We start from the raw sequence: 19060 nt of genomic DNA, 5'->3' as shown, positions 1-19060 counted from the left end.
CTGGATTACTAATTAAACATCAAAAAGGCATATAATTTGTATTGTGAAAACGGCATAAGAAGTGTGTATCAATCCAAAAGGGCAATAGTGATTGACTAATTCAAGTGGCCCAACAATTTTGGGGTGCACCCACATCCCACTGGGCAGAATTGTTGCAGGCTCCTACAAACATTACGACATTTTGTGTGTATTATTGGGGATTGAACCCAGGTGTGTTCTACCTGAGAGCTATACCTCTGACCCTATTTTCTTTTCTTTCTTTCTTCCTTCCTTCCTTTCTTTTTTTTTGGGGGGGGATTCTGGTGATGGAACCCAGGGGCAGTCCACCGCCCAGCTATACCACCTGCCCTATTTTTTATTCTTTATTTTGAAACAAGGTCTCACTAAGTTGCGGAGGGCCTCATTAAGTAGCTGAGGCTGTCTTTGAACAGTGATCCTCTGGTCTCAGCCTCCCAAATGCTGGGATCACAAACGCGCACCACCATGCAGGGCTTTTATTTTTCTTTTTTGAAACAGGTAGGCTGATGAAAGTCTTACTACTTGCTGAGGCTGTCCGCGAACCTGTGATCCTCCTATCTCAGCCTCCCAACTACTGGGATTACAGGCATGTACCACTAAACCTGGCTACATTATGACATTTTTAAAGTCTTTAAAAATAGGCAAGGGTTTAGTCATGATGAAATTAATTTAGCGTTAAGTAAATCTTTAAAGCCTATGGCATGTCTCCTACAAAACACATTTGGAGTCACTCAGAATCTACAGACCTCCAGCCACCATCATCTCAGCCCATTTGCTTAATAGGGCACTGGCAAAAATGAGAAATGGCAATAAGATGCATGTACTCTCGCTGTCTTCAAAGCGCTATCCTAAACACTTCATATATAAAACTTATCATTGCCGGGCGTGGTGGTGCACGCTTTAATCCCAGCATTCTGGAGGCTGAGACTGGAGGATCGCGGTTCGTGGACAGCATCTGCTACTTAGTGAGGCCCTTTGCAACTCAGTGAGACCCTGTTTCAAAATAAAGAATAAAAAATAGGGCAGGGGGTATAGCTCAGAGATAGAATGCCCCTGGGTTCCATCTCCAGACCCACAACAAATTAATTAATTAATTAAAAATAAGTAAAAATAAAACTTATTGTGTTGCTACCACTACTTGGTGAAGTGGGTCCTATTATTGCTCCTGTTTTAAGATGATCAAACAGCTTACTAACTTGCCCATGTCACAGAGGTAATAAATTTAAAATTAAGAATTGAATGCTGGGCATAGTAGCACAAGCTTATAATCCCAGCATTTGGAAGGCTGAGACAGGAGGATCACAGTTCAAAGACAGCCTCAGCTACTTAGTGAGGCCCTTTGCAACTCAGTAGTAAAGAATAAAAAATAGGGCTGGGGGTGTAACTCAAAGGTAGAATGGCCCTAGGTTCAATCCCTAGTCCCACACACAAAAAAGTCAATAATAAAAAAGAAGAATTGAACCTGGAATTAAAGCCTTCGATAGCTGTCCTAAAGTAAACTTATTAAGAATTTTTCAGCCAGGTATGGTGGCACTTGCCTGTAATTCTGGTATTTGGGATGCTGAGAAAGGAGGATTGCAGGTATGAGGCCAGCCTCAGCAACTTAGTGAGGCTCTTAACAACTTAGTGAGACTCTGTTTCCAAATAAAAAAAATAAAATAGGGCTGGGGTGTATCTGGAGGTAGGATGCCTTTGGGGTCAATCTTCAGTACCACACACACAAAATAATAATTTTGCAATCAGAAAAATCTAGGGATTAAAAGCTACTTAAATTTCAGTATTCTTAAAAGCTTTATGCTTTCCAGTTTTCTATTGTTTTGAGTTGTCTCTGTGGTGGTGGTGAAACATAAAATGTGCAGGGTTTAGATGCCCTTAAAAAGTGACCTTGGCTGGGTGTGGTGGGGTATGCCTGCAATCCCAGTGACCCCAGAGGCTGAGGGAGGAGGACTGCACATTCAAGGCCCACCTGGGTAATTTATAATGAGTCCTTGCCTCAAAATAAAAAGTTAGAAGGGCTAGGGATGTAGCTCAGTGGTTGAGTATCTTGGGTTCAGTGCGCAGTGCTGTGAGAAGGGGAAGATGACCTGGAACCACTTTTACACAAATTTTGATTCTTATGGCTGTATCAGGTAACATAATCTATCCATATGAAGAATTTTAGACTTTTATTTTCTTTTATCAGTCACAGAGGATCTGGCCACTGAGCTTGCAGAGGGGCAAGAATGTTCCTTGGGACTCTCCCTAGATTGTGTTGTTCCCCAGATAAGATTTATGGCTTGCTCCTTCAGTTCAAGCCTCTTTGAGCATCACCTCCTTAGGAAACCCATCCTGTCCACGCTTTTAAATAGTGCCCCATCATTTTTTATCTTACTTTTCTTTATTCTTTTTCACAAACTGGTAATTATCTGTCCTCTTCTAGCTCTAGTTCATTCATTCATTATCTGTGGTTCGTTCATTCATTCATTCATTCATTCATTCATTCATTCTTTGTGTCTTCCACTATAATGCAAGCTCGAGAAATTGTCTTCTCCCATCAGCTCCACTCTTGGTGCCTGTCACAGGGCAGACGCTCAAATGATATTTGTTCCATCCACCAACCAAAGCGATTGACTACCAACTTGTAAAGGGCTCATTCTCACTTTTTCAGAGCAAACGAGGAGATACTTCTTATTAAAAGCCCATGTAGTGTAGTAGGAAGAATTCAGAATATCCTTGGACAAGAACTTTGGAACCCTAGCTTCTAGCCCTAGTTCTGCCCCTAATGTGAAATCAATTAATCTCAGTCTCTATGAGCTTTAGCTGCTTGTCTTTCAAAAAGAAATGAGTAAAAGCTACCTAAGGGTGGAGCAATGGTGGCCCTGTGATAAAATCTCAGACTAGAGATAGGAGAGTACTGTACATTTATAACATCCCAAGTATGTATGTATGTGTGTGTGTGTATATATATATATATACACACACACATATATATGTATATATATAATTTATGACAAAATGGGAAAAATTGAATAGGTAAACAGGAGATTTTTAAAGTTCTGCTTCTGTCTCTCCCCAGCAGCATGACCTTTGGCCAATCACTACTTCTATTTGTACCTACTCTCACATAAAATAAGTAAGTTGGATTAGATAATATCCAGTTGCTTTTCAGTACTCAAACATTATTTCTATCCGTGAGATCACTATTTTTAAGACACAGCTGAAACTGCCCAGGATTTTGGCAACACTAAATATTGGGAAGAATCAGCTCACACATGTAGAAGTAATGACAACAATAGCATTTCAAATCACAGTATTAGAATTGATCCCCAAGTAATTCTGGCTTAATTGTGTATATAATTCATGAAAAACACAAAGAAAACTAATCACCAGATGTAAGTAAGCAATAAATACCAAAAAGTTTATGATATTGAGTTTACTTTTTGCTTTGTTTTAGAGAGGAATTTGAATAATCACTTATAATTAATAGTCCCATAAAAGCTGTCATGTTGCTAGCCACTCATCAAATCAAAATGCTTCTATGACTTTTCCATTCGGAGGTTTCCAGAAAAAAAAAGACAGTTATTTTTAAGTTCACACACAATCTGCTGAATTTACTTTTTCACTCATCACAATTAAGACACATTGTAAAATGAAGATGGCTTCTTTTACTTACGTTTGTTCTTGTCCCAAAATTTTCTCCAGGAAAATTAAAAGGCAAAGTATTCCCAAAAGGTCCATGGCTAGAGGTAGTTTAAAAACCAATAGAACCTTCTTGAAGAAGCTAGTTTCATTTTAAATGAACTGAACCTGAAGAATTTGGATAAATTAGTTCTCTGGTTAATTATTAATGTAGAAAGAGGGATCTCTAGGTAAGAAAACTAAAATCAGGTCTCAAACACCCTTTCATGCTCAGGAATAAAGATAGGAGGTATTTTATAGGAATTTTCCCCCAGGGGACTTATTTGTATGAATATAAATAAAAGGACTAAAATGGGAGTTTGGTACCAGGAAGAACAACTTGTCGAAAGAGACCAGGATGTTGCGTTGCCTCTGGCCTTTCTAGACCAGCACATTTGTTCTGAGTTTCAACACTTTTCAGCATGCCTCTGGCCAATCCCACCTGTTTCTGATTCTGACAGAGACCCACCTGGTTTCAGTTGCACCATTGAGATGATTTTAGAATGCGTCTGAACTACATGGGGCAACCACACCATGTGATTGGCTTACAGAGAAGACCTGAGTGATAGCATCCTTGGGATAACCAGCCCTAGAGGGCATCCTAGAAACAGCTCCTTGTCTTCCCCAGTCTAGAGAAGAAGCTGCTCTTCAGGTGGAGAAGAGATTGTGACTGCGGATGACAGAGTCGTGCTGAGAATGTGGCATCCTTCTCTAACTGATCAAATGCGTTAGTGTTTAGTAGAGAATGTATATCACAGATACCTATGAACTCACATGCAGCTCATTCCAAATTTGCATCTCTTCAGACATGGACTACCTTTATTTAAAGAAAATAATATATTTCAGGAAAGATTTTAGTAATTTTAACATGAGCTCAAGAAAAACAGAGCTTCCTATAACAACTGAATACAGCTACTAATTTATAATTAAATAAAAATTTAACACTCTTTTCTGGTACTGGAGATTGAATCCCAGGCTTCACACAGGCTAGGCAAAAGCTCTACCACTGGGCTATACCCCCAGTCTTGTCTTTTAATTTTTTAATTAAATTTTCTTTTATGATGTTTTATAGTCATTAAAAATTCATTTATACTTGTATTACTCATTTCTACTTTAGTACCTGATGTACAGTCTATTTCAAATAAAACAGGTGTATCTAAGTAAATTTCTGTAAATCAGATACTTATGGCCACAGTGGAATTTTTTTTTTGGCTTTCAATTAATGATGTTTTACTTACTAACACTTTCATACTGAATTTGTTAAGGGAAAGAATAGCACACACAAAATTTATCTACAAAATTCACTAAAGTTGTCTCTTACTTATGTATCTGAAATGACAAAAATCCACCACTATTGTGTGACCATCTGGCCCATTTATTTCAAAAGAAAATCTGTAAAATGATTAATCTGAGTTGCGAAAGATGGGGCCAGGTAAAACAAACATGGTGCTTTTGCGCTCATTTTCGGGAAAAGAAACTTAAGAGAGACCAAGAATAGCCAAACAACATGGGTGACATTGGATTTCAAGTGCAAAGAGGTTTATTTGCTTGTGCTTTAGGTTAAAAGCTAATGAGTGGTAGTTGCAAACCATTGGTGTGTTCCTCTGGTAGAAGACGTTGAAAGAAGGATGGATTTCAAAGATCCCCAAGAGAGCTAACTGAAGTCCAACAATTAATAGGCTCTCAACTGTGTTTAAACTGTCTTTTGAATATAGTTCAAGGATGAATTTTTTTCTTTACATTTTAAAATGTGACCTTTGAATAAGTCTTTGTTTTTACTGTTTTGCACGAATATCGTATTTCAGAGTCGGGTGCGGTGGCACACACTTGTAATCCCAGTACTTCGGAGGCTGAGACAGGAGGATGGCATAGGTTCGAAGCCAGCCTCAACTACGTAGTGAGACCCTGTTCCCAAATAAAATGTAAAAAATAGGTCTGGGAGTGTAGCCCGGCGGTGGAAAGTCCTGGGTTCTGTTCTCAGTACCACCAAATAAATAAATAAATAAATAAATACCATTTTTCAGCCCAGCATGGTGGCACAGCTAGGCATAATGGCTCATGCCTGTAATTCTAGTACTTGGGAGGCTAAGACAGGAGGCTCACAGTCCGAGAACAGCATAAGCAAGTATCGAGATTCTCAGCAATCTAGTGAGACCTTGTTTCAAAACAAAACTGTTTTAGAATATCTATATCCAAATATACATTTTTTTTGGTGGTACTGAGCTTCCTGGAAGCCCTTCTACCTCTGGGTTACACTCTCAGACCTATTTTATACTTTTTTTCTTAAGCCAGCGCGACTGGCTTCGAACCTGCGCAATCCTCCTGTCTCTGCCTCCCAAGCGCAGGGATTACAAGCATGCACCACCATGTCAAATATACATATAATATACATATGTATATACATATATAATTTCATGGTATGGTGCTCTATAGTCTCACATTATCATATAGTTCAGAGTAACAGGGAAACACATACACATAGCACTTGGTGGGCTTCCCCTGGCTCTCCCCACTCTCTCGCCTTCCCCATACGTGGTATTGAGATTGGCAATGATAATTTCATATATGGACATAACACCAGTTATAAAAGGGCTGGAGGATTAGCTCAGAGGTAGAATAACTCTGGGTTCAAATCCTCAGAACCACAAAAATAAATAGGGAGGAAGAAAAGATAAAGATAAAGGAAACCATTTTTCCAAGAGAGGATTCTTGAATCTGACAGAAATTTTAATAGTCATTTAATCTTTCTCCTAATTCTACTTTGACTCTGTGCTCAAGATGGAGCCCAGATGGTTTCACGTGGCTCACTGGCCCTCCTGATCTGGCCCTGCGTGGTACTCCAGCCTCTAAGTTCCCATTCTTCAGTCCAGCCAAGTATCCTGAATTATTTATGATGACTCCCTGAAGCTATCACGACAGGAAGGCACTCCTGGAAGGGTAATAATTTTGTGTCTTTCAAGTGGACATTCTTTAAATAGTTATTTCATGCTTAGTTAGGAAAAATGTCTAGAAACCAATTTTCTATGAATACAAACTATAGACCTCTTTTTATACATGACAAGAAAATTTTATTGTCTATGATTTTCAAAACCAAATGGCTTATAGGGGAAGTATTCATGACTGTAAAATCTAGAGAATTTTTTAAAAAGCAATATTTCTTGTGTTATCATGTTCAGAAATTTGGCAAGCCAGATTGCTAACTTCAGGTGTCTGCTGCCTGGCTAGGGTAAGAGAGATGGTATATCTTATAATGACCCTATGTAATTTGCTTCTATCCGTTCTGAGTCTGGAGGCCATCAGAGTTAAGAGGAGTCTCTCCAAAATTAAGTCCTTCTAAATTGAGACTTGGGAATCATGTGAGGTGGTCAGAGGCAGTAGGTGGGCACTAGGTGATCTGAAGAGGAACATTTGTTCCTCAGCTTGCTTCCTGGTTCAAGCCCATAGTCTCATGCCTTAATACTATTTTTCTTAATTTATCATTTCCCTCAACTTGGTGTGTCTTTGGAAATATATTAATATATAGATTACTGCCATCAGCTCTGCAGAACATAGCACACTCACAGTCTTTAAGTGTTTGCTTTTAACATCAATGTCAAAGGGAATCTTGGAAGACATACTATATCCAGTTAAGGAACCATCTAAGTAAATATATCTCATTACTCAATTGTCTTGGTAGACGTGTGTGTGTGTGTGTGTGTGTGTGTGTGTGTTTAAATGAGTTTCAGGATACACTGAGTTGTAAAAATATTCATTGAAACAAAATCTTACAGGGAAGTCATATGTGTAAACAGAGTGAGGCTATTCAGATAAAGAAGTGTGGGGCCACCCTGCTATTGGCCCATCTCCTCCATGTACATCCCTGGTGGCTTCATGGGAACCCTGAGTCCCTAGACTCCTGGTTTAGAAACCATTGGCTTAAACCACCATTGACTTAAACCACCAAATAACCTCTTCCCAATATTCTCATTTATTGTTTCCTTCCTGTTACGTCCCTCCACCAACTTACTTAAATCCAGGTCGAAATATTTCAGTAGATCAAACCAAAGGAACAATCAACTGCCAAAGTTCGAATCTACATTGTTCCCCATGAAGCCCATGTATTCCACGGTTTATTCCCAAATTGGGGCATCTTCTAGAAGTGGTGCCATTTTGACTTTATCTCTCACAGTTTATAACCTCACTTGGTGTTATGATTGGGGTTTGGGATGCCTCCCCAAGGGCACTTCCAATGTGTTGAAAGCATGTCCCCAACGAAGCCAGGTGTCGGGGTGGGGTGTGGCTGGGGATGGGGCCCTGAGGTCCTGGCCTCAGGGACTATGTCTTTCCCTTGCCTCTTCCCCTGCTCCCTTGCATATATCTTTTTTTCCCTATATATTCTATTGGCCAAATGGACCAACCTTGATAGAGTGTGGAAGAATACCTAGGAGGCGAGGATCATTGGGAGCCATCTTGGAAGCTGTCTACCACGTCTAGCACCTGGATGTTGAACAAGAGATAAGATTACCTGAAAAAGTGCATCAATGGCACAAAAGAGGGGGTTGATAGGCTGAATTTGATTTCTTAAAAGATACTCTTATAGTATCTCCTTTTGATTTCTCGGGGTGGGGGGGAGTGCTTAACCACATTCCATTAGTAACATTTGACTTTTTTTTATCTTCTGGTTTTCCACTGCCTCCCCACTCTCCACTAGGTAACAGGAGCTGTCACTGCCCCTGACTTGCTCTCTTTTGGATTACCTGTTCTGGGGGAATCCAGCCAACATGTATTGAGGACACTCAAGAAGATGAAAGGGAGGTCATGTAGAATAGAATTAAGGCCTCCTGTCCATAGCCCTATGCAAGCAGCCTCGGAATTACATCCTCTAGCCCTAGTCATGTCTTAGGTGCCTGAAGTTCCACTACTATCTTGACTGCAACTTCATAAGAGAATCTAAGCCAGAATTAGTCAGCTAAGCCATTCTTAAATCCCTGCCATAAAAACTGTTAAGATAATTAATGGCTGCTGTTACTTTAAACCATTATTTGCTGAAGTAATTTATGACATTGCAATAGTTAGCATGTACACTACAAGTATATTTTTTTCCAAGGAGGTAATTTTCATGAAAGCCCTGTACATCCACTACCAACACAAACAGCCTCTTAGTCCTCAAGAATCAGTGCTTGAATCTGCAAGTGTTCTCTACAGTCTTAAAACATTACCTTTGGAAGCCTGCCTTGGAAGCGCCATCTGCTGACGCTAGCTTAATGTAGCTTTCCAAAGAAAGCAGAAGTAATTGTTCTGATCCTGTCAGTTCCTAGGGGCAACCAACACCGTGGCAAGGTTAACTCCGGCTTCCAGTCTTATATCTCTTCTGAAAATTAGTTTCTTCAATTCCTGGAGGAAGCAGGAATGCTGAAATGTGCTGTCCCTCAGCAGTGAAAATCCTGTACACATGCATGGGGTTCTTATGCTTACTCTTTCTAGTAGCTTATCTTTCCTACGTCCAAACTATTTTCTTTCTGCCCGAAATGTAGAATCCTTGGGATTCCCTGAGATTCAGATGCCAAGAAGAAATCAACACCTGTCTGGTCCTAGAGGTATGCTGATCTAGGAGAAGATGTCACTCTGCAAAGTTCCAATCAGAACTTAACCCTAGATGTTGAAATTTCCCATTTAGAACCCTGCATTATCCCTGCCCTGGGAGTGCATTGATATAGATTATGCAGATAAGATTCCAATAGTTTTTCATACTATCCTACCTTGTACTGATGAGCAGGAAAAGAGAGAATCGTTTATTCTCCTCCTCCTCCTCCTCCTCCTCCTCCTCCTCCTCCTCCTCCTCCTCCTCCTCCTTCTCCTGTTTCTCTTTTGGTATATGGGCTTGAACTCAGAGACATTCTACCTCTAAACTACACTCCTAGTCCTTTTTATTTGTTATGAATCAGGTTTTTTGCAGAGTTGCTGAGGGTCTTGCTAAATTGTTGATGCTGGCCACATAACTATGATCCTCCTGCCTCAGCCTCCCAAATTCTGAAATTACAGGCATGCACTGCCACACCTGGATGCCAAGAGTCATTTCAACTATTTCTGGTTCCGGCCCATCGCAGCAGGCAGCCTGGAATGTATGTAACTCATTAGGAGGAAGGAATTAGTAACCCTTACCTCTTGCCGCCTCCTCCTCCTCCTCCTCCTCCTCCTTCTTTTTCCCACAGCACTGGGGGTGGAACCCAGGGGCATTGTACCTCCAAGCTACAACCCCAGCCCTATTTTTTAGTTTTTTTTTATTTTTGAAACAGAGTCTCACTGAGTTGCGAAGGGCCTCACTAAATAGCTGAGGCTGTCTGTGAACCGTGATCCTCCAGTCTCAGCCTCCCGAATGCTGGGATAACAAGTGTGTGCCACCATGCATGGCAATCTCTTGCTTTCTGTAGGAGGTGCATAGCCCAAGAAGAAACAGAAAGAAGGGCAGTTTGGCATAGGCAGTGAATAATCCACCCTTGTTCACAGGTTCAACAACTTCAATAGAGACAGACTTTTTGTTAAAATTTTTGTTGTTGCTGGGTATGGTGGCACATGCCTATAATCCCGGTACTTCAGAGGCTGAGCTAGGAGGATCTCAGGTTGAATACCAGCCTCAACCATTTAGGGAGAATCTTGTTGACCTAGCAAGACCCTACTTCAAAAAATAAAAAGGGGTGAAATTCAAATGAATTATTATAAAAAACAAATAACTGATGCCCAGGAATGTGGCCATTATCTAAAGGGCAGTACAAAGCCAACAAAGGAGTTTAAGCTTCAACCTCCATGACTGTGTAGAATGAGGGATTGGACCATAGGGCTCTGCAGTCTCCTCCCCCTCACTGCATTTTACGTGTGAGCGAACATGTCTTAGCCTCTTACCATTGTGCTTTATGTTGCTTTTTGCATCATTTCTTTTTTATTGCCTTTTATATAATCTCTTAGTACAAAAAAGACATAAACTTCAGCTTCAGTGGCTAATTTATTTATTTATTTATTTATTTATTTATTTATTTATTTATTTATTTATTTTTCAGGTCTGGGGATGGAACCCAGGAACATTCAACCTCTGGGCTATTCAAAATTTTTATTGGTGCATTGTAGTCATACATCTTAATGAGATAAAAAGCTTGTGGAGATATACATGCACAAATCACCCAATCAACCCCTACCCAATCTCTAACCCTTCCCTCTCCCTCCCTCCTTCCCATGCTTGGTTTCCTGATTAACTTTGATGGGGTTTTTCCCATATATGGTCAAGTTATTTTTGACAAGGTTTCTAAAAACATTTGATGAAGGCCCATATTTCTTCAATGTCACATTCCTGCTGTCTGATTTTTTTTCTAAGTTATAAATTATGTGTTCATTTTTGCAGTGATCATCTTCTAGGAGCGACATTCTATTTTCCATGTGGTCTAATCAATTGTTTATAGTTTGAATTGATGCCTTTACTTCAATGATTGCATCCTTTATTTCTTTTAAACTCTCTCTAAATTCTTTTCAAAAGTCCTGTATTATTTCTACAGTTATATTCCTGATTTGATCGTCTGGAGATCTCTGAATTTCTGTGTTATCAGGTTCTGATATTATGGGGTTGTGGGCGTTCATTGCTCTATTGTTGTTCCTCTTTCCCATGATTTCAGAAGTTTGTGCCTTCTCTGGGTTCTACCCGAGTCACTACGACTTCACTTAGGGTGCTCTGGATCTCGAGGTTGTGGTAATCTCAGCTGCCACTACTCCTTTACTGGGTTGTATTGTAAAGTCTCAGACCCTGGGAGTTAATCAAGGCTGTGCAAGACCGTGAGGGTGCCAAGCTGGGCGTTTTCCCATGAGAAGCTGCGACTAGGGTGTGGTATCTCTGCCACCACTACTCTTTCACTGTTTTGGACTGCAAAATCTCAGACCTAGGGAGATTATGAAAGCTGTGCAAATCCCTGGGGATTTCTCTGCCACAATTTCAGTTATGGTTATTGTGCGCACTAATCTGGAGCTGTCGCAGGCGTGGTGAACTCGCTGCTGCTGCTGCTGCTGGCAATATGGCACTGCTGCCACGCCCTCGGCTATGAGGCTGGCGTATTGCTTTTCTGGTTTTGAGCTCTGTTCTGAGTCCCTGGAAGGCATGATGAGCTTGGTTACTGGGAGTATTAGACATTCTCTGCGCTGAAAGAACTGCTGAATAACACCCAAATGATCTGCAGCTGCTTACTTCATCTCCTTGTTTACCTTTCTTCTCTGGAGCCTGATGCTGCGAGGAAAGATGGCGCCGGCGCGGTTTAGTCGCCACATTGCGGGCTGGTTTCTTTTCTGGTCTCTGGTTGTCCCTCCAGTCTTCTTTTTCTCTGTCCCTTGTGTTTACATTTTTTGTTTCTCTGTTGATAGTGTTTTCTGGCTATGAAAAGCGCTGATTTTGTGACAATAGAGATCGAGTGTTAGCAGGACTCGTAAATGCTGCTTTTCTCGGTCGCCATCTTCCCGGAAGTCTTATTCTTCATTTTGAAACCAGGTCTCACTGAGTTGCAAGGACCTCACTAAGTAGCTGAGGTTGTCCACAAACCTCAGTCCTCCGATCTCAGCCTCCCAAATGCTGGGATTACAAGTGTGCGCCACCACACCTGGCCCAGTGGCTACTTTATTGTAAGAATATCTGTCAAATGAAACCATAAAAGTATGTAGGCAAAAGGATTACAATAATATGGTTCAGATAAAATGTGACAATTTGAAATCTCATGAACTTGTTCCACTTCCATCCATGATTACATTTCATTGAGTATGGATTTTGATTACTATGTGGGAGATGGAAGAGCTGATCTTTGGTGAGCTCCAAAGACTTGGCTCCAAGGCCTTTTCCTCCAGTCAACACGATCACCTTGGTGATTTTTTTTTTTTTTCCAGTACTGGGGATGGAACCCAGGGGCATTCTATCTCTGAACTACAACCCCAGCCCTATTTTGTAGTTTTTATTTTTTGAAACATGGTCTCACTGGGTTGCGAAGGGCCTCGCTAATTAGCTGAGGTCGTCCCCAAACTGTGATCCTCCAGTTTCAGCCTCCCGAATGCTGGGATTACAAGCATGTGCCACAATGCCCAGCTCCCTTGGTGATTTTGACATCAGTGGCTGTGTCTGAAAAGAAGCACACCCCATTTCACTGTCATGAGAGTCTTTAGAAAAAATCCTGAACTGCAAATTTTCTGGTAAGTTTAGAATGAAAGTAAACTTTCTTCATAGCAAATAATACTACAGCAAGAGCTACCTACCACTCCTTACTAATAATCTAAAAGAAATTGCTCATCACAAGAAGTAGGTTCTGAAATTTTCTCTCAAGTGAACTTCTAAACTGGTATTGACTAAGTGACACTTGATTTTCTGAGTAAATACTTTAAAAAGTAAAAGTATAAGGTGGTGTTTGAGGGCAGGGACTCCAGAACCAGACAGGCTGTGTCACTCACTAGCTGTGTAATCCTGAGAAAATTAAATTTGGTGGTACTGGGTATGGAAACCTTCTACCTCCAGGCTACACTCCCAGACCTATTTTATATTTTTTTAATTTGGAAACAGGGTCTCTTAAGTCAGAGAGGCTGGCTTCAAACCTGCGTGATCCTCCTGTCTCCACCTCCCAAGTGCGGGAATTACAAGCGTGCCCCACCACGCCCGGCTCTGAGCAAATTATTTAACATTCATGTACCTCAGGTTTTTGGCTTGTGCTATGGGGTAAGTCAGTGTTCTCCTCTTGGAGTTATTGTAAATATTAAAATGCAGGTTTTTGCACAGTCCTTAGAAAAGTACCTAGGACAGGTAGCTAGATAAATTGGATTTGTTTGTTTGCTTGTTTGTTTATTTATTTATTGGTACTGGGGATTGAACTCAGGGACATTCTACCCCTAAACTACACCTCCAGCCCTGGTTAGTGATAGTTATGCAAAGTTAGATCTGTGATTTATTAGCAAAGCCGGCCATGACTTTAAGAGAGACTGATCGATACCCATCATGCTAGTAGATTGTTTGCTTATTCTGATTTCAAGGGTTTTCTCTGTATTGCATAAAGAGTGGCTGAGAAGGGAGCATCATTCACATTAAGTTGAATGGTGTCCCCGTTGGAAGTCACCTGAATTTCCTATTGAGGCGAAGCCATCTCAGCCTTTAGAAAAAATGAAATGCTTCCTGCTACTTGTAATAACGCCCCTCTTCCAGCTTTAGCCTCTCTACTCTGGAGTTTTACACCAGCCATACTAAATGACTTAAAGTTCTATTACTTTTGTTCCAACTGCACCATATTACTTTATATTGAGTTCATTGCCAATCCCCCTCCCCACCCTATGGGGGACAAGTTGCTCTCTTGCCAAGAAAATTCTTCCCCACCTCCCTAGTTTCTTACTAAATTCTTTCTTCAGATTTAAGATGATATCACTTCTAGACAACATTGCCTAATAATAATATATGTTGAGAATTTACTATGGGCCAGGCACTGTTTTTTCAAATGCATCAAGTTTTATGCCATATCAGGAAATATGCAGGAAACGGAGACAGAGATAAAGGGGTTTCAATGATGTTAGAAAGAGGGACCGTAAACTCTGGAAAAGAAAGGCAAGGAAGACAGGAGGGGATGGTTGTGTGGAAATGGTAAGAACAAGGGATACGAGGACACTAGGGAACTAAGAATTAGGTTGGGATGGAGATCTTTTGATTAGGCATGTAGCTAAGAGAAGAGGTTATTGATGGGAATTGAGCCTGTATTGACTGTGAATAAGAAATGTATTGATTGATAATAAGAATAAGCTTTCATACTTAGGCAAAACAATAAAAGCCTTTTCTCTGCCTCTAAGCTGTCAGCCAAGAGCTGCAGCCAATATTGACCTAGGTCAGCTAACAGTTGGCTGTTAGCCCAGCTAAACATGGAGTGTTAAAACACAAACAAAAACAAATTTTCATAGTAGTTTAAAGTTAAAAGAACTCTACATTAACTAATAATTGCACAAAAGAGTTATAGCCCAAAGCCTCCATACTTTAAAGGACTATATCCCTGTATTTTTCTCTCTTATCATCATTATAATACAAGTTTTCAACATAATAAATAACTTTTAGCAGATAGAGATTTTTAAGAAGGCTAAAAGTCAGGCATGGTGGCGCAGGCTTGTAATCCCCGCGCTTGGGAGGTGGAGACAGGAGGATCGCGCCAGCCGTGCTGGCTTAAGAGACCCTGTTTCCAAATTTAAAAACTATAAAAATAGGTCTGGGAGTGTAGCCTGGAGGTAGAAGGGTTTCCAGGAACTCCAGTACCACCACAAAAAAAAAAAAAAAAAAAAAAAAAGGCTAAAAACTCACCAAGGACACAGATGGACAGTACATGCCTTAAACTTCAAAGCAGGCATGTACCATGTAACCCCTGACCTTGCTAACCAAGTAACAACATATCTTCATCATTAATCTAACACATGAGGCAAAAAATAATTGGGGGGGGCTGCACCTGCATTTGGGGTAAAAAGAAAAACTATTCGCTAAGCAGGATGGGGAAGGAGAGGTAACAAATGAATTCTTATTAAAAAAATGTATGTGTTTGCAGGGCGTGGTGGCTCACGCTTGTAATCCCAGCATTCGGGAGGCTGAGACCGGAGGATCGCGGTTCGCGGACAGCCTCAGCTACTTAGTGAGGCCCTCTGCAACTTAGTGAGACCCGGTTTCAAAATAAAGAATAGAAAGTAGGGCACGGGGTGTAGGGCAGGGGGTGTAGCTCGGAGGTCAAATGCCCCTGGGTTCCATCCCCAGACTCGAAAAAAAAAAAAAATGTATGTGTTCAAAATTTTAGTGTCTTTCAAGGCACACCACTGCGTCCGTCTGATGCAGTGCTTTGATCTGTCCCTTATATCTTTGTAATAATAAAAGTTACTTAAGCTTGCAGCACTATAGTTCTGGCTTTTTTTTTTCTAAACTAGCTAAGAACAAGAACCCGAGGACATTTCAAATCATTACAGTTATAGCACAGGAGACGTAGTGATGGTACTGGAGGCTTGTGCACTTAGTGTAGCCTCTGGTGCTAAAAGGGTCTAGGTGCACCCTGCAAAAGCAGGCTGGACTGAAAGGTGTTGTTGGTGACTCCTTAAAAAACCCGCACACTCCTAGCAACCTGCGTAGTGTTCAGTTCTCTTCAAAGGGCCCTTCCAAGTTTGCAGTCAGATGCAGCCAAGTGAAGACTGCAAATGCTTCTTGCTTTAGCTTCCCTGTACCAACTGGAGGCTTATTCTCCACTTAGGGATCGCGGGCTGCTCTGACTTCCCTAAAACTCCGGTGACTTCCCTAAGACTTCCCTAAAACTCCAAGCCAGCTCAAGGCCAGCCTGCCAGCATCCCAACTTGCAGCACCAGCGCTGCTTCGGTCCCTCAGGGGGTCCTCTGACCCAGCCCCAAGAGCCAGCTACGCCTTAGAATTAGAAAACATCTCCTTTAGCAAACTCTGCAGTGGGAAGCCTGTACCCTAGCGCGCCAGGACCCAGGCAGCAGAAGCGGCTGGATCCAGACGCCCCGCCCACCGACCTCAGGGGAGTGGCTAGTATCGGCCCCGCCCACCTGCGCGCACGGCGGGAAAGGCAGCGGGAAGCTCCGAACGCCCTGCCCACCGGTCTCAGGGCGTGGCCATCGCAGGTCCCGCCCAACAGGCGCGTCAGGACCGCGGCGGCAAAGACAGCGGAAAGTCCCGACGCCCCGCCCACCGGTCGCAGGGGGCGTGACCAACGCCGGCCCCGCCCACCCGGCGCGCGCGGCCGCTCGGCAACCGGCACAACGCAACAAGATGGCCGTCGCCCCGACGGGCGCCTGACGGGAGCGGCCGCGCGTCTCCGCCTCGCCTGGGCCGCGGGCTGCTCGGTGCGGTGCTGAGCGGTGAGTGCGCCCCGCCGTGCGCCGGCCAGGCCTCGGAGCGGGCGGGAAGGCGGAGGCCTGAGGCCCGGGTGGGCCGGCTCCGAGGATGGGCGGGGGCGCGGGGCTGGGGCTCGGGATTGGCCGGGCCGGCGGGCGCGGGGCGGGCGCGGGCCGGGGAGGGAGGGGGAGGCGGCGAGGCTGGCGGGAGCGCCCAGGTGGGGTCGGCTGGGAAGGGCGGATGCTGCGTGGTCCAGGCCGCCCGAGCGGGGCGCGGATGTATCACGGTCCACGGAGAGCGGGACGAAATCTACACGCGGGGGAAGAGCAAGTACCGCGTGGTAAAATGGTTCGGGGACGATGGAATGTCGAAGCCAGGAAGACGTGGGTTCAGGTCTTGACTGCCAGCCTTGCGTCGCTTAGCCTGGGCTCCGACGCTGAGCATCTTCCCTACCCTTGCTGAGCCTGTGTTTGTGAAACTAACTGGCAAGGACTTTTGGGTGTTCGCGAGTTGTCGAGTATGGGTTTAAACACAGAGCATGTATTAACTCATTTAGAATTTAAAATAAAGCGCGGGAGGTTATCTTGATTTAAAAGGTGATAGAGCTGAGTACCAGAGATTAAGTGATTTGCCTCCTTTCACACAGCAACTGAAAGATCAGGATTTGAATTCAGGCTGTCCAGATTCAAAACCCAAGCTCCTTGATTGCTATGATACACTGCCACTTGTAAATGAGGTGAATGATTCTGACCTTATTAGCATCCGTGAGGATTTAAATTTGGCAAAGTCTTTAGAATGTCTGGTATGATTTTTCAGTCAACAAATATTTTTTGTCTACAGGTCAACAGACAGAGCTTCTGTGGATCTTGAGGTTATAATCTAGAAGGAGAAAGAGAATAATCAAGAGAGCATCCACAACAGAGAAGTGTCCCCTTCTTGAGGGTAGGAACCTTGCCTTTTCAGCTCTGTATTCTTAAGAGTCTTGCATACCTCTTAAGTTGGTCAATAAAGTCGGATAACTAAATAAGCTAATGGAAAGAGGGGAGCTTGAGTGGAATGGGAAAGATTGGAGAAAGGAAGTCAGGGTGTTAATAGGATCACTAAGGACACAGAGGCCAGCATATTACCGGGAAAGGCAAGTTAGGTAGGGAATTGGGTTGGGACAAGAGGAATGGGAAGAGGTTTGGGTAGTTTGAGTAGAGGAATAATATAGGTTCATTCAAACATTTTTCTGTGTTCCTGTGAGGTGCCCACAAGAACACACTAAAGATGGTGATGACTAGAACAAACTTGCATGGAGCTCACAGTTCAGTGGGGAGAAAGATGTAAAGCTAAACCAACTAAGTGTGTAATTGTAAAATGCAACCAGTTTAGTCTATAGCACTGGGGACTTCGCTTAGTCTGCTCTAGGACGTTTTCCTGAGAGGAAGCAATAGTTGGAACTGTTCTGTGAAGGTAGACTGCAAATGAGCATGTTTAAAAGAATGGGGTCAGGCATTTGAGGCTGGAGGAATTATGTGCAGAAGCCAGTGTGGCTGGGACCCACAGTACGCAGAATGAATGACAGAGGCAAGTCTAGAGAGACTGGGCAAGATCATGGGTGGCCTTGTAGATCTCATTACAGATTGTTAGATTTCCTTTTTAAGTAGGTCACTGTGGCTTTCTGACGGCAGTGTAGTGATGGAGGATGAAGGCAAGGGCGCTTGAAGCAGATTAGTTAGAAGCTGTTATATAGTAGGAGTTAGAATTAATAGGATGTAGTGATTGAGTGGGAAGAGGGAGGTGTCAAGAACGACTCCCAGGATCCTGCCTTGTTTCAGTGAGCACTGTTCACTGGCTAGGGAGGAGGGATGGGTAAATGATCAGTTGGACTGAGTGTAGGAAGCCAATGAGATGTCAAGTAGATAATTGAGGATTCTGGGGCTCAGAGAACAGTCTGGTGGAATATATAAATATCAATATAGAAGTGGCATTGGGAGCCATGGGTGTACATTAGAGTGTCCGAGATGAGATTGAAGGGAGACTAGAAGGAAACGTTGAGGCACACTGACATTTAAATTAGGCTACATAGGGGAACATGAAACAGCAAAGGAGGCCATGGAATAGCCAGAGAGGTAGAGGACACAAGGAGAGTGTGGTATCCTAGAATCCATAGGAACTGTTCAGGAAGGAGCAAGTCCTTATTAGTCTTAAGATGCTATTTGCTAAATATATCCAGATTCCTACATCCTGGGATCCCTTATATATCTGGAAGTGGCCTTGTGGATATTCCAGTCCAATAAACCAAGAGTAGAAATGACAGTAACACTTCTGACTAGAGCACGTGTCAATAGGAGACCCTCTGGAGGTCTCTCTTCCATGAGGCAAGGTGAAGTATCTGTCATGTCAGAATAACATGGATCCTACCATCTGTAGCCTCTTTCAGTATTGTAGTTTTGAAACTCTTAGAAATATAGTCTTGATAAATGTAGAAAAATGGACCTTGTTAAATATTCTGAAAATTCTTACAGGTTTTGATGGCCACTTGCCTTTATTCTTGCA

The 19060-nt window shown here is 42.6% G+C and overlaps 1 protein-coding gene across 1 annotated transcript in view; it reads right to left on the bottom strand.

Moving 5' to 3' along the window:
* Positions 1-3735, bottom strand: part of C5 (complement C5) — a gene marked incomplete at both ends in the record, with an annotated part of 89465 nt that extends 85730 nt beyond the window's left edge. Inside the window, one exon of the mRNA XM_080709364.1 lies at positions 3671-3735. Coding sequence (XP_080565490.1) covers positions 3671-3735 — 65 coding nt within the window. The remainder of the gene's footprint in view (positions 1-3670) is intronic.
* Between the last annotated feature and the right edge of the window lie 15325 nt (positions 3736-19060).

The sequence above is a fragment of the Muscardinus avellanarius genome (assembly GCF_963383645.1).
Source record: "Muscardinus avellanarius genome assembly, chromosome: 13".
Lineage (NCBI taxonomy): Eukaryota > Metazoa > Chordata > Mammalia > Rodentia > Gliridae > Muscardinus > Muscardinus avellanarius.
Note: the sequence above shows the minus strand (reverse complement) of the source record. Positions and strands in the feature narration are given on the sequence as shown.